Source organism: Delphinus delphis, chromosome 16 (genome assembly GCF_949987515.2).
Source record: "Delphinus delphis chromosome 16, mDelDel1.2, whole genome shotgun sequence".
Classification (NCBI taxonomy): Eukaryota; Metazoa; Chordata; class Mammalia; order Artiodactyla; family Delphinidae; genus Delphinus; species Delphinus delphis.
In genome coordinates, this window is record NC_082698.1 from 32,711,780 (window position 1) to 32,727,767 (window position 15,988).

The window sequence follows — 15,988 nt, forward strand, 5'->3', positions numbered from 1 at the left end:
AAAGATGATTTGCATCATCTCTTTGGTTCTTTTCTTTGGAAATTACCCATCCCAAGGCCTCTGACAGACAGAAAGGGACAGGTTTGAGCTAGGGACCAGTGAACATTCTCAGAAGAAGTGGCAGGGCTCCAGAAACTGGAGGAATGAATAAAGGCATGCCAAAAATTATTCTGAAATTGACATCAGATTCATGACCCTCATGACTGTATAAGTGTGTGGGGAACTCTGATAATGGTTTCAAGCCATCTACTTCCATTTACTTTGCTGTATTTAAATTTCTGTTGTGTTCTTAATGTTCAATTTCAAGTGTACATGGATTTTAAAATCAATGCATTTTTAAGTGGGTTGACATGTTGCCATCAGCAGCAGTTTCATGGTCAGCACTGGACAAGTCACCATAGTGCAGGCAGGACACACATGCCTGGAATGAGCTTTTTTCTCCTGGGTGGACAAAATTCTGTCAGAAGAGCTGGGGAGCATGTGGGTAGCTCACACCAACTCTTGACTCAGGTTTCATGAGGAACCAGATGAAGATTCAAAACCAAATCCCTTGACACTTGCCGGGTTGAACTGCCCATCAAATGTACAGAGAGAAGGGCCTGCAAGCTGTCACTTTTCAGGCAGGCTCCCAGGGCAGCCCTGACACTCCTGAGAACCAGAGCCGGGTAGGGAATTTAGGGCAGAGCAAATATTCCCGAAATGTCCTGACCAAAAAGCAAAAAGCTCAGTTTAAGCTCCTGGTCAGTGGTTCTCAACTCCATAGAATCATAGAACCACCAGGGGAACTTAGAGAAATTATTCATGCTGTGCCCTACCCCAGTGATTCTGATTCAGAGGGTCTGGGGTGGAGCCTGGACATTGATTCTAACACATAACCAGGGTCAGAGCCACCGTGTGGAACACGAGAAGTCTGAGATACTATGAGCATTAGTAAGTGGGGCTACTCAATCAACATACTGTGAAAAGAACAGAATTCTTTCGTTCCTTTGAAAACTTAATCTAAATTTTATATCTTTCTTGATCTCGAGAAACTAAGAGTGTGAGTTGCCTGGATTACAGGTCCTAGTTATACCACTTACTAGCTAAGTGACTGTGGGCAAGGTACAGAATTTCCTTGAGACTCCGTTTTCTTAGCAATACAATGGGGTTAATAATCAGACCATATCAGAAGGTAGTTGAGATGACTGCATGAAATCAAGTATGTAAGTTATTTGGCCCAATGCCTGGCACATGTAAAATGCACAATAAACATTAGCTCCCATGGTTGATGATGATTAAAATAAAAATATACTAGTCATATTTCAATAAAAGGGATGTTCTAGACCAGGTTTTATTTACTGGGCCAGGTTTTAAGGAACTGTGTAAAACTGAAATGCAAGAGTTATAGAAAGGGCTCTTCCATGAAGATCAGTTGAAGGAAGTAGGGCTATTTAGCCAGAGAAGGGAAAAACCGAGATGATACATGGTGCTGGCTTCCGATGCAAGGATCAGGTCCAAGAGTGGGCAGCTAATTGTGTGCATTTCTAAAGCAGGAATCTTAACTTAAACAGGGGGAACTGTGGATAGAACTCAGAGAGCCCAGAAAGTTGGATGAAAAAGAATTTTTTTATTAATCTCAAATAGAAATGTAGAATTTCCTTCAATTATGAATGTAAGCAACAAACTTCAGTAATACTGGCAGTACCTGTGCTTTTTGCCACCAACAGAAACCACAGATATTTCCATATATTATAGTCACGGAAGAGACCTAAAATAGTATTTACAATTAGGGTGACCAACTGCCCTGGTTTGCCCAAGACTGAGTGGCTTCCCAGAGCATGGGACTTGCAGTGCTAAAACTGGGAAAGCCCCAGGTAAACCATTCCCTACTAACATTCATCCTACTTTGAAACTATGATTGTTATCACATTGCTAGATGCTATTATTGCATTATGCCATTACGGTACTCTGCTATATTACAATTTCAAAATTATCTTGATAAACGTATATCCACATAATCTGTGTCTTTTATGATCCTTTGTACTTCGTTTGATGCATTTAAAAGTGCTCTTCTCAGTTTAAAGACTTTACCAAATTGCCAAAAGGGCCTATGGCATAAAAAGGGTGAAGGGGGAAGAAACTGGGAGCATTGGCTAGAAAACGGAGGAAAACAGATTTAAGTTCCTTTAGGCCTTGCAACCTAAGAGCAAACAATGAGCTACATGGTAGAAGAGGACAGAAGCATATATCTCCAAAGGACACAACTAGACAATCAGTTGAGGGAGCCCGTTTCCCACTCTCAGTTGTCTCCATCTTATAATCCTGTGCACAGTAACCAGGGGCTCTCCCTAATTTCTCCTATCCTGATGATGTATGTATGTGTATTTTGTTACTTATATTGTTGTGGCATTAACACAATCTTGATAGCTGTCAATTCCAGTATCTGTTAGGTCTACTAGTTTCCAAAAATTACAAATGCTTCCTGTAAGAGTCATTTGCCAGAACTGAAAATTTCTCATGAATTAAGACAACGGAGATTTGGATTTTTAAAAACTCAACTTTAAAGAATTGATCAAAAGAAACTTTAACTCTTACCGGATACCACTGGGCTTCTGACGGACATTGGCCCCCATCTTGCCTCGTCACCACTGTTGACAGCCGTTCCATGACTCTCCCACAAGGCAGTAAGAGACCGTTTCTCTTCCGATCAACGTGACTCCAAGCCCCCAGCCCAATGTGACCGGAAGGCAGAGTTCTCACAATTGCCCTTGTCCCAGTGTATACAGATTTCTTTACTTCCCTGTCATTTTTACAAAATCTCCTCACTAGCCAAGTGGACCGCTCCTTCTTGCTTTTGAATAAATCTTCTTCTGCATCTTCACAATTATCAGGGAAGTCCTCAAAATGGCTCAGAAAGGTCTTGGCAGGTGGACTGTCCATAAAATCCTCCCCGCAAAAGATGTCACTTGAACATACTACATCGGCCTTCGGGCAAGAGCCTTCAAAGCACAAGTATTTGTCATTCAAGGGGTCACAAGGATCATACTGCAGCTGCCTATTCTTACTGTCACAGTTACTTGCCAATTCCATCAGTTTACAAGTATACGCCATGTAATTGTTCTTTTGTTCCCCACCAACAGCAGGTAGTACACAGTTTCCACAATCATCCAAAATCAAGTTATCCGACAGGGGACAGAAAGTGTCTGACATTCTTCTGTCAACTTCATACTGAAAGTGAAATACCGCCATGTTGCTGTCAGGGTGTGCCCTGCCCGTCTCTAAGATGGCTGATTGAGCTCCTAATGGACTAATAATGCCCGCGGGAGGTCCGTCTATTTCCAGTTGAATTCCAGGGAACACCTTTCTTTCCAGTGAAGAAGGGATTCCAGTTTCCAAACACAGGCCTTCCTCTGTGGTAGAATCACACGTTTCATAAAACTGGCTCTGAGGAAGGCCACACTGATGGTTTTTCAGTATGTTGTTGCAGTTAACGTTAAGGTTTTTCACAGAGTCTGGTATGCTTTTCTCCCAGCACTCTTCATTACTGTTCTCGTCACTCGTTATTTTCTCCCTTGCTACTGAGAGAATCTGGGGCAAGTTGCTTCCAGAAGGTTCTTCTGTAAGTTTGGTCAGTTGTGAGATGGTATGAGAAGTCTCCCCGCTCTGCCTGACAGGATGCGTCTTTGGAACACTGATGTCCGAGACCTTATCGTTACTTTCATCTACAGCCGACTGAGCAGATACCACTTTTCGCTGAGTCACAGGTCTGAGGACAGAAGCTGCCATTTCTTCAGAAGTCATCGTGACCAATGAGCAGGCTTTAGCTACCGCTGTTTCTCCCCGTTTGTGATCATGTCAAAATGTTAATAAAACTATGGGTTATTAAAATAATCTCAGGTGTATAAGCCCTCTGAGAAACAAAGTGACAATTCCTTCATTTAGGTGCATTAAGAGCCACATAAATTTCCCCAGTTATCACTTCCTACCATGTGCAGTATGCTCTTCGAGATCAAGGTTTTAAGGCGGTAGATCAATTTTCTTTCTTTGGTCGTTTGAAGCAATTCTTTCGAAGACTTTTATTCGACATTGCATTCTGTAACCTCTGATTCATCACTGGCTTACAATGATTTAAAAATCCAGTTCGAATGTATCCTGTGAGAAAAAGGGATAATGTCAAACACTGTGGCACTAAACAGATTTTCAAACATGAACTCATAATTCTAAGCTAAGGCAAACTACGAATCCATTTTGAGTAAGGAGTTTTGCAATCAGAAGTTGGTATCATTTTTCTGATTCAGTATTTCAGAACTTCTGTTTCCAGTCAGAATGGAGTAACAGAGACCAGATTTATCTTCCTTCCTTAAACAACTGAAAAAAAATCAGAAAAAAATAATGAAATAATGGTTTTCAGATATTGAACAACAGGCAACATAGAACAATGATCCCTGAAAGAAGAAAAAAACAAATAAGGTGAGCTCTATAAATGCCCTAGCTTATAGCTTAAGAGTTTTTAGGCTACCGGGGAGGGAGGTGGGACCCAGATGAAACCCAACAGCGTGTCTAATTTAAAGAGAAGTAGTTGAGAATTCAAAGAGGCCAAGGAAGTTAGAGAAAGAAGACACATGAAGTAGAGAGGAGCAAAGATAAGGATGATAGCAGGCTTCTCATAGAAACAATGCAAGCCAGAAGACAGTGGAGTAAACCTTTAAAGTACTGGGGGGAAAAAAAAATATATATATATATATACATATATATATATATATATATATATATATATATATACTGCTTACTTAGACTTCTATACTCAGCAAAAATCTTTTGAAAACAAAAATGAAATAAGGACTTTTTAGACATATAACACTGGAAGAATTCATCACTAGCAAACTTACATATAAGAAATGGTAAAAGAAGTCCTTTAGGCAGAAGGAAAATGATACCTGATAGAAATCTGAATCTATAAAAAGAAATAAAGAGTATGAAAAATGTTAAATATGTGGATAAATACAATTTTTTCTTACTTTTTAAATAACTTAAGATAACTGACCATTTAAAGCAAAAATAGTAACAAGGCATTGTGGGGTTACTAACAAATGCAGAAGTGAAATATATGACAATAATAGCACAAAGGTCAAGAGAGAGGAAATGGAAATATATTGTTATAAGATTATTTTCTACATGAATCGGGATAACATTACTTAAAGTCAGGTTGTCATAAGCTAAAGATGTATACTATAAGCCCCAGTGCAACCACTTCAAGAAAAAAATATAGGAAATAAGTAAAGATATTAGAATCTTAAAATTTTTTTCAAATAATAAAAAAGAAGGCAGAAAAAAGGAAAAGGTGAACAAAGAACAGATGCAACAAATGGGAGACAAATGATAGATTTAAACCTTTCAAAGAACATCTTTGGGCAGTGTTTCTAATTTTTTCCCATAAAGTATATACATTTTTAACTCCCTCTGTTTCATTTGAATAAATTATTCAGTTGAATGTCAACTGACATAAACATTTTCAATTTGTGAAAGACATTATTTAAAAAAATAATTTAGCCTATTTTATTCTCCAAATTATTGAACCCTGCTCTCTGCTGGGAACCGTGTAATGGGCTAGAAAGCCAGGACCTGCTTGCAAGTCTATTAAGGAGAGACAATTGAACAGATTTCAGTCCAATGTGGCAAGTGCAATTATAAAGGATATTCAAGGCACTCTGGGCCCATAGGGTGCCCATCACAAGTATACTGTTCCTTTATAGGTAAAGCTGTTCTTCCCAAGGCAACTGATGGCATTCAGGCTCTGCTGTCAACAGCAGATTCACCCTGTCTTTGCTCTTTGCTACACAGATGTCCCTCTTCTCCTTGCTTCCTCCTTTTCCGCTCTTCCCTTCTTCTCTTACATATATGTCTCCTCAAGCAAGGACAGTCACAAACTCTCACCTGCTTTCAGCACATGCAGGTCTTCACAACTACCTTGAAGATCAGAGGACACCCTATCGATCATATACATCACAAGGAACAAACCAACCCACCCAGAGCAGCAACGTCCTAATACAACATCCTAACCCTTTCCACCTTTTGTGTCTTCCTTCCAACTTGGTTTCTTTTTTATTTTCTTTGGAAAATGCCTCTCTTATTTTTGTAGATATATGCTCAGTATAAAACAATTCAAACAATGCAGAAAAACACACACATTTTTTTTTACCTTAACACAAATTCCACCACCCAGAGATAACCATGATTAATACTATGAGGAACCTCCTTCCAGAATGCTCCCTATGTATTAACATACAGAGGTATAAGTATATAATTACACAAATACCAGATCATACTGTACATGCTGTTTTATACCTGCTTTTAAAAATTCAAAACATGAACAACTTTTCATGTCAAGAACTATACTGAATACTTTAATGGCTTACGGCACCAGCTTTCAATATCTTTGCTCCATTTTTTAGAGGAATGTAATTTTTCAAGCCAAAGCCTTCAGATTGACAGTTCATCCATCCTTTCTAACCCATGAGGAAGGTAATTCAAGGTAGGTGCTGCTTAAGTCCTGTTCTAAGCATTTTATAATTCTTATCTCATGTAATTCTCACTCAACTCTACCAGATAGTGTGATGGTTTTAAAATATGTCCACAAATTCTGTGATACTCTTCCTTTCAAAATGTGGAGACTGATTCCCCTTTCCTTGAATGTGGGCTCTACTTAGTGACGTCCTTCTAACACAGACAATGACATGGAAGTAACAGTGTATGACTTCTGAGAATAGCTCATAAAAGTCATCGGAGTTCCTTCTTGGCTCTTCCTCTCTTGCTTTCTCTGGGGGATATCAGCTACCATGTCATAAGGAGAGTTCCCTGTGGCAAGAACTGAAGCCTCCTGCCAACGGCTACTTGAGTGAGCCACCTTGGAAAGTGATCCTCCAACCTCAGTCAAGGCTCAACATGAAGGCAGCCTTACTCGACTTCTTGACTGTAACCTCACCAGTGACCCAGAGCCAGAAGCACTCACCTGAGCCCTTTCCAAATTCCTGCCCCACAGAAACTGTGAGATAATAAATGTTCATTGTTTTGAGGCATTAAGTTTTGGGGATAATTCGTTGCACAGCAATAAGTAACTAATATAGATGAGTTCCATCATTATCCACGTGTGAGAGATTAAAAACCCAAGCAGAGAAAAGCTAAGTCACTTGCCAAAGATCACACGGCTGGAAAATGGTAAAGTCAGGATTCAAATCCAAGAAGCCTGACTCTAGAACCTACGCTCTTCTCCATAGTTATGCTGCTTTCTTTGTTATCTAGTCTAAAACCCCACAGGTTTGAATTTCTGATGTCCCCTGGCTACAGAGATCGATGGCTCCTGGGAGAATCCTCTTTTATTTGCATTTGTCTCTGGAAGAGGCTGAGGTTTCTGTTTTGCCTCCAGGTGTAACCAGGACTGAGCAACATCCCAGGAAAATGACTCCCTGGAGCACTGACTTGGCTCCAGCTCACGTCATTCCTTTATTCGACAAATATTTATTGAGTACAAAATTAAACGAGGCAAGGATGTGCCCCTGATTTCCTTACAAGTTAATGCTTCATCGGTTAAGATACAGTGCAAACAAGGTGATGATGATCTGGGTTAACACAGAGGAAGAGCATCTAAATCAGATGGTGGGCACAAGGTGGGAGTGACTGCAGGAAGTATTTCTTGGAAAAGATGATGACCGAGCTGAGGTATGAAAGACAAAACGGAGTTAGCTAGAAAAGAGGTGTACGGACTTTTACGAGAAGAGCAATTGTGGACTCTCCTAGAGAGAAATAGAAAGACACTGCCGCCTGGCAATTCCGGCAAATATTTTAACCACTTTGCGGTTTGATTTCCTCTCCTGTAAAATTCAAATAAAATCACCTACTCCATAAAACTGTGAAGGAAATGTTCTGAAAACCAAAAGTTCAGTGCAAATGTTTGTTATTCTATGCCTTGTAAATGTCTTGATGAGAGAAGATGACCAGAGTTTAGCAACTCTGTTGTATTTGTGACATGGTGTTGAATTACTTTTGCCAGATTCACACATTCCACTCCTCAGGTCCAGTCAAATTTGAATTTCTATTCTATAACTGGGATTGACTCCCTGAATCTCAGCTGCATGACCACAGCTGGTTATATGATCAATCTCGAACTGCCCTTACCACATCTATAACATTGGAGTGAAACATACATGTTGCAAATGTCAGCAGTGCCTGGCCCATCAGTAAATGTTAATTTTCTACCTATCTCCTCTAGGTTGTCTTTGAGGGAAGTTGGGTTTGGTTAGAGTTATAGTTAGCATTAGACTGTTAACTGAAGAAAAGCTGAAGTCCGAATGAAGATCAGAGTCTAACAGATTTGAAAAAGAAAGGGATGGAAAAAAGGATTCTTCATTTCTTAATGTGCACAGGTTTGTGGGGAAGATTGGAGAAGGGCCAGCCTGGGAGAGGTCAAACAATATGTGAGTTAAGAATATGGCAGAACAAGAGAAGACTTGTCAAGGTAGCGTTTCCAAGCTAGAGATGAATTGGGATAGATAATGTGTCAAGGGAAATGACTGGCCAGGAAGTAAAGTTATGGAGACGCAGGGGGTGTTAGAAATCCTAGCCAATCCTAGCTAGAAATTCTAGCCAAATCTTGTAGTAAGACAAGAAAAAGAAATGAAAGGTATAAGAAGAATCAGGAGTGTCACAGAGTAAGTTTTCAGCTTCAGAGTAGGGGAATATCAGTCATAAATAACCTTGTTGGTAAGTTTCCATGGGCTAAATCAGGGGGCTAGCAAACTATAGCACCAGGCCAAAATCTGGCCTGCTATCTGTTTTTGTAAACAAAATTTTATAGGGACACAGTCGTGGCCATTCATTTATATAATGTCCACGGCTACTTTCACATTACAGTGGTAGAGTTGAGAAATTGTGACAGAGACCATGTGACCTGCAAAGCCAGAAATATTTACCATCTAGCCCTTTACAGAAAAAGTTTGTCAAACTACACACTAAATAAATGAGTTAACAAAATGCCTGTTTAGAGCCAGAATACTAAGCGTGAGGCTTATTAGCCATTTTCATGTATTTGAAGAACTGAAATGAGGAAAAAGGCTTGTTTCATAGTTTCAAAAGGTAAGATCAGGGCCAAAACAAATGAATTACTGGGGAGGCATGCTTTGGCTTAGTTTGATAAATAATTCCCTAACTTTTAGAGCTGTTCCACAAAGGACAGGCTATCTTGGACAGCAGTCTTCTCCTCATTGTTGATAGAAAGATTTAAACAGGAGAGGTATGATATCCAGCATAGTAGGTATTCAATGTCTGTTGAACAAATAATAGAGTGAATGAATGACTGCCTATAATGTTTAATTATAAAAACAATGGCTAATACTTATTAAGCATGTATTGTATGTCAGGCATGTTCTAAGCACAGTGTACGTATTATCTCATTTCATCTTCATCTTTTTTTTTTTTAACATCTTTATTGGGGTATAATTGCTTTACAATGGTGTGTTAGTTTCTGCTTTATAACAAAGTGAATCAGTCATACATAAACATATGTTCCCATATGTCTTCCCTCTTGCGTCTCCCTCCCTCCCACCCTCCCTATCCCACCCCTCCAGGCTGTCACAAAGCACCGAGCCAATATCCCTGTGCCATGCGGCTGCTTCCCACTAGCTATCTACCTTACTACGTTTGTTAGTGTGTATATGCCCATGACTCTCTCTCGCCCTGTCACAGCTCACCCTTCCCCCTCCCCATAAACTCAAGTCCGTTCTCTAGGAGGTCTGCGTCTTTATTCCTGCTTTACCCCTAAGTTCTTCATGACATTTTTTTTCTTAACATCTTCATCTTTTATCTCATAAAATTATCAGTAGGGTGACAGAGACTTGCTAATTGTCCCCCCAAATCTGTTCTCATTTTCCTCAATAATAGAACTTCTGAATTTTGTGAAATTTAGTGGCCATCCCTTTATTAGCCTCCCCTACAGCTAGATGTAGTAATACAAGTAAGTTAGTGCTAATTAGATATAAGCAAAATGGTTTGCTACTTATGGACAGTGTCCTTGAAGGGAGAGAGTGTGCCCTTCTCTTCCTCCTCTTTCTCCCTTCTGCTGGCTGCAGGGAAGGCATGATGGCTGGAGCTAAAGCAGCCATATCAGACTGTGAGGTAAACATGAGAATAGATGCCTTGCATAGCAAAGAAACAAGATAGAAGCCACTGTGCCTGTTTCCTAGATTTGGAAGAGAGAAAAATAAAATGCTATCTTCTTTAAGCTACCACTATTTTAGGTTTTCTGTCACAGGCATCCAGATCTGTTCCTAACTAATAAAGGTGAGTACTATTGTCGTCCCCATTTTATGAATGAGGCTCAGAGTATTTGAGTCACTTATGTAAGAGTACAGAGGAGTGTAACAAGGAAGCTATATAGAAAATTCCTGCATTGGAGGGAAAGTTATAGTCCCTAATTCCTACTACATCTCCAAGTTTATGCTCTTAAACCAGACGGAATGCTTTGCGTCATACAAAATAGTAAAATTAGAAAAATATTAAATACAAGCATATTGTCTTTTCTAACTGTAGGTGTTGGAAGGAGGTGGAGTATGACAACAACAACAAAAACTAATCTACTAGACAACTGTCAATTATTTATTAAGTACCTGTTATATTCCACAGGGCTCAGAAAGCAAGATGGCCAAGGACCAGGGGATCAGTAAAGCTCTGATGGAGGGAGATTTGAGCTGGAACTTTACAAAGAGGTAGCGATTATTTTTATCCATATTCGGGTAGAACGAGCATTGTAAAGAAAGTTGAAGAAAATATAATGCATAACCGTGAATTCATCTGAAGCTCGTAGGAGAACATTTCAACTAATCAAAGAAACTGAAAATTGCGCAGTAATTTCACCATCATGGAAGAGAAATACTAGGGTAACCACCAAAGTTGGTAACAGAATAGTTCTATTTGCATCTTAACTTACAGGATTTTATAGAGTCCCTTTGAGTATCATGTGTATGACAGACAAACAACCATGCCACAGTTATTTACTTACGCATGCTCTTCTCCAAAGTCCACTCAGCAAAGAGATTAAAGAAAATATTATGTCTGCACAACCCTTTCCTCCCTTTCTCCCAACCACAGGCACGTGGAGTGCACGGTTGTAGGTGTTTGCACACACCCACACCCAAACTGCATGATATGAGTCAGTCTTCACTCTTTCTTCTCCGGTGAATGTCTGCTGTTCCAGCCTCTCCTGACCTCCTTTCTCTGAACTATGATGACAGAAATTCCTTACGTCACAAAGAAACAAAGATTTTAAAACACTCCCAAAAGGCACTGGTGTACCCATCCAGATCATTTTCCAAGACCCCAACGACTTAACCCTTTGTGACTTCTACTCTCTTTATTAGAAAAGTTTCAGAGTTTGATGCTAGACTTATGACCCAGAAAACTCAGAGAGACCTTAATCTTTCTACTCTGTGTACACTGGATATCAGGAGTTGATTTGATAGGTAGATGAGAAAGTTACACAAATAAATATTTTTGAATGAATACATTGATAGGGCTGCCGATACAGTAACATGGAGGATCACAAAAAAAGTTTGTCTATGCAGGTTAATTCTCAATTGTAAAACTCCCAAGGAAAGGAAATCCTCACTGTAAATACAGTCTCCAGTCAGCTTGCAAACTGCCCCTTCTCTCCCTATTGCTCTCCCAGAAATACGGGGATACGGACATTAGTAGAATGTAACTTTAAGCCAAGAGCGGAGGCAAATAGGATTATGGTGTTGACACTCACAGGACGTATGCACACAGAGATTCATGTTTTTGATAAGATGATGAGAAGAGAGAAAAGTGGGCAGTAGAAGATGGTATTTGACCCTCCATGATTTAGTCCCAATCGATTTTTTCCAGTTTCATCTCTGACCAATACCCTCAAGGAAAAGATATCCTGTCACACTGTTCTTTTGCCCTTTATTGAACCAACCTAGCACTTGATGCCTCTTGCATTTCCCTTACTACTGTCTTCTAAGTTAACTAAGACTCCATCACCCAGCTTAAACAGCATCTCCTCTCTATAGCCCTCTCTGATGCTCACTTGTCAGCATTAATTGCTCTCATCTGTGTTTCCCATAGTTCTTCCCACATCTTCCATAGCATGTCACGGCACACTATATTGTAGTTATTGATAATGTAGGACCCCTGCATGGACTGAGAGCTTTTTAAAAACAAAGACCTTGCATCTTCAAACTTAAGGAGTTTTATAGAGACCCTGCACCCCACATTCCTGGCTTATACCTAGGCATATACTTGGTCTCAAAAGGCATTTGACTCTCTCCTTCCTTTCCACGGCTATTTGAGCCCAATCCTTGCCCCTTATAACCCATTAGAACTTAAGAGATTCCAGTCTCCCAAATTCTAACCTTTTCCTCTTTCAATCCATCCCATACAATTTTTAGAAAAATCTTCCCCAAACACTATTCTCATCCTTTCATCCACATCAGTTGAGAAGGAAGAGAGCGTCACATTATTTAGTGTGGTAAATCCAAACCTTAACCCAATCCTCAAGAATATCATCAATCTGGGACGTCCCTGGTGGTGCAGTGGTTAAGAATCCGCCTGCCAATGCAGGGGACACGGGTTCAATCCCAGGTTCAGGAAGATCCCACATGCCGCGGAACAACTAAGCCCGCGAGCCACAACTACTGAGCCCACGTGCTGCAACTACTGAAGCCTGCACACCTAGAGCCCACTCACCGCGACGAAGAGTAGCCCCCACTCTCCGCAACTACTGCTCTCCGCGCACAGCAACAAAGTCCAATGCAGCCAAAAATAAATTTGAAAAATTAAAATAAAAAAAAGAATATCATCAATCTGCAAGGACTTTGTTTTGGATTGGTTTTAATAAATATATCAATTTGGAGAAAGATAACATCCTGACCATACTGAGGCTTCTAATCCATAAACATGATGTAGCTAACTCGTACTAGTGCTTCTCTCTCCACATATATATGAATATATGTAGGTATATGTATACACACACCTCTGTATATATATACATATCTTCTCTTTTTTGCTGTTTCATAACTATTTTATTGTGATTTAAGAGCTTTGCCCAAAACAATATCTGATTTCCTCAGAGAAAATATTTAAGTTGAAATACCTTTGTATTAAAACTAGATTAGATGTCATGGACATCTAATAGTATTTTAAAAATAAAATACTGGGAGCAAGATGTGCCTTAGAATTAAATTGGTTTTATTGTTTTTAAGTAGAATAATGCCTGCATGTTTACTGTTTTTATGAATGTGACATATTGTGTGATAGCTAGGCCTAGCAGCTCTCTCATGGTGAGTGATACTTATATAAGAGCAACCTAAAAAAAGAAAACTCTGTAGATCCTGGGGGAAAGAGGGACTCTTCTTGACTATTTTCTGCATGTCATAGATGGAAGAGCTGCTGCAGGGCCAGGCTGCTTTCACAGTGTGTGTGTCACTTGCAGAACGTCACACAGCTGAACTGTGTGTGCTCGCAGGAGGCAGAGGACAGCAGGTGTGTAAAGTGGCCATGCTGTGTAGAGGCAGGGCCAACCACACAGCCCTCTGGAGTCTCAGGGAAGAGCAAGCCATGCATAGCATTGTTGTCTGAATGTGAACTCTTAATAGATTATTAACATAAAGTATTTTCTTATAATCCTCAAGAATTTTTGGCCCATCTGGAACCTTTCATGAAGGTTAGTGGAGGGCTACCAAGGCAGCTAGATCTGAGAAGCCACAATCCTGGACAGCTGGGAAGCCCAGAGAAGAAAGTCTGACATTTGCTTCCACCTTGTCCTACAATGAATTTGCTGCTTTGAAAATGATGGCTGACTCTCTACAAAACAGAAACAGACTCACAGACATAGGGAACAGACGTGTGGTTGCCAAAGGGGAGGGGGAATGGGGGAGGGATGGACTGGGAGTTTGGGGTTAGTAGATGCCAACTATTACATATAGAATGGATAAACAACAAGGTCCTACTGTACAGCACAGAGAACTATATTCAATATCTTGGGATAAACCATAATGGAAAAGAACATAAAAAAGAATGTATATACGTGTATAACTGAGTCACTTTGTTGTGCAGCAGAAATTAACACAACATTGTAAATCAACTATATTTCAAAAAAAAAATAAGTTAAAAAAATAACTAAAATGGAAAGTGATGGTTGAGAGGCTCAGACATAGATTACACAGATTTAATATTTTGTATTCATCTATACAGAGGTCTTGCACATCTTTTGTTAAATTTGTTCCTATGTCGGTGCTGCTATTGTAAATGGAATTATTTTACATTTCATTTTCTAGTTGTTTGCTGCTAGAATGCAGAAATACAATTGATTATTGTGTGTAGACATTATAACTTATACCCTTGCTAAGGTCACTTATTACTTCTAGCAGATAATTTGTAGGTGACTTAGAATTTTCTGCAGGGACATCCATGTCATCTTCAAATAAAGAGTTTTGCTTCTTTCGTTCTAAAATGTATACATTTTGTTTCTTTTCTGCACTTGCTAGGATCTCCAATTCTGATGCTAATATAAGTACAAAGAGTGCATATCCTTCCCATGTTCTCAGTCCTAGAGAGTATTCTATACATGATTACTTAATAAGATGTTAGGTGTAGGTGTCTCATAAATGCCCTTTGTTAAACTGAGCATTTTCCTTTGTATTCCTAGTTTGCTGGAAGTTTTATCACAAATGAGTTTTGCCCAATGCTTTTTCTGCATTTATTGAGATAACTATAATTTTTCTCCTCTAATAAGTTAACATGGTATAGGAATGCAAGAGGGGCTTCCCTGGTGGCGCAGTGGTTGAGAGTCCGCCTGCCGATGCAGGGGACACGGGTTCGTGCCCTGGTCCGGGAAGATCCCACATGCCGCGGAGCGGCTGGGCCCGTGAGCCATGGCCGCTGAGCCTGCGCGTCCGGAGCCTGTGCTCCGCAACAGGAGAGGCCACAACAGTGAGAGACCCGCGTACCGCAAAAAAAAAAAAAAAAAAAAAAAAAAGGAATGCAAGAGATTTCTGTGCATTAATTTTGTATCCTGCTACTTTACCAAATTCATTGATTAGCTCCAGTAGTTTTCTGGTAGCATCTTTAGGATTCTCTATGTATAGTATCATGTCATCTGCAAACAGTGACTTCTTTTCCAATTTGGATTCCATTTCTTTCCTTTTCTTCTCTGATTGCCGTGGCTAAAACTTCCAAAACTATGTTGAATAACAGTGGTGAGAGTGGGCAACCTTGTCTTGTTCCTGATCTTAGAGGAAATGGTTTCAGTTTTTCACCATTGAGGATGATGTTGGCTCTGGGTTTGTCATATATGGCCTTTATTATGTTGAGGTAAGTTCCCTCTGTGCCCACTTTCTGGAGAGTTTTTATCATAAGTGGTTGTTGAATTTTGTCGAAAGCTTTTTCTGCGTCTGTTGAGATTATCATATGGTTTTTATCCTTCACTTTATTAATATGGTATATCACATTGATTGATTTGCATATATTGAAGAATCCTTGCATTCCTGGGATAAACCCCACTTTAAAGGATGTTCAACATCACTAATCATTAGAGAAATGCAAATCAAAACCACAATGAGGTATCACCTCTCACCAGTCAGAATGGCCATCATCAAAAATTCTACAATCAATGCCAGAGAGGGTGTGGAGAAAAGGGAATCCCCTTGCACTGTTGGTGGGAAAGTAAATTGATACAGCCACTATGGAGAACAGTATGGAGGTTCCTTAAAAAGTGAGAGAGTAGCATTGACATATATACACTACCAAATGTAAAATAGATAGCTAGTGGGAAGCAGCTGCATAGCACAGGGACATCAGCTCCGTGCTTTGTGACCACCTAGAGGGGTGGGATAGGGAGGGTGGGAGGGAGGCACAAGAGGGAGGGGATATGGGGATATATGTATACATATAACTGATTCACTTTGTTATACAGCAGAAACTAACACAACACTGTAAAGCA

At 39.8% G+C, this 15,988-nt stretch overlaps 1 protein-coding gene across 2 annotated transcripts in view; it reads right to left on the bottom strand.

Annotated features, from left to right (window-relative positions):
- PLCE1 (phospholipase C epsilon 1) overlaps positions 1-15,988 on the bottom strand; it is a 314,859-nt gene that overhangs the window by 269,584 nt on the left and 29,287 nt on the right. For both annotated transcript variants that reach the window (XM_060034444.1, XM_060034443.1), the window contains exon 2: positions 2,575-4,131. In XM_060034444.1, the coding sequence (XP_059890427.1) occupies positions 2,575-3,780 (1,206 nt within the window). In that variant the 5' untranslated portion in view covers positions 3,781-4,131. The remainder of the gene's footprint in view (positions 1-2,574; positions 4,132-15,988) is intronic.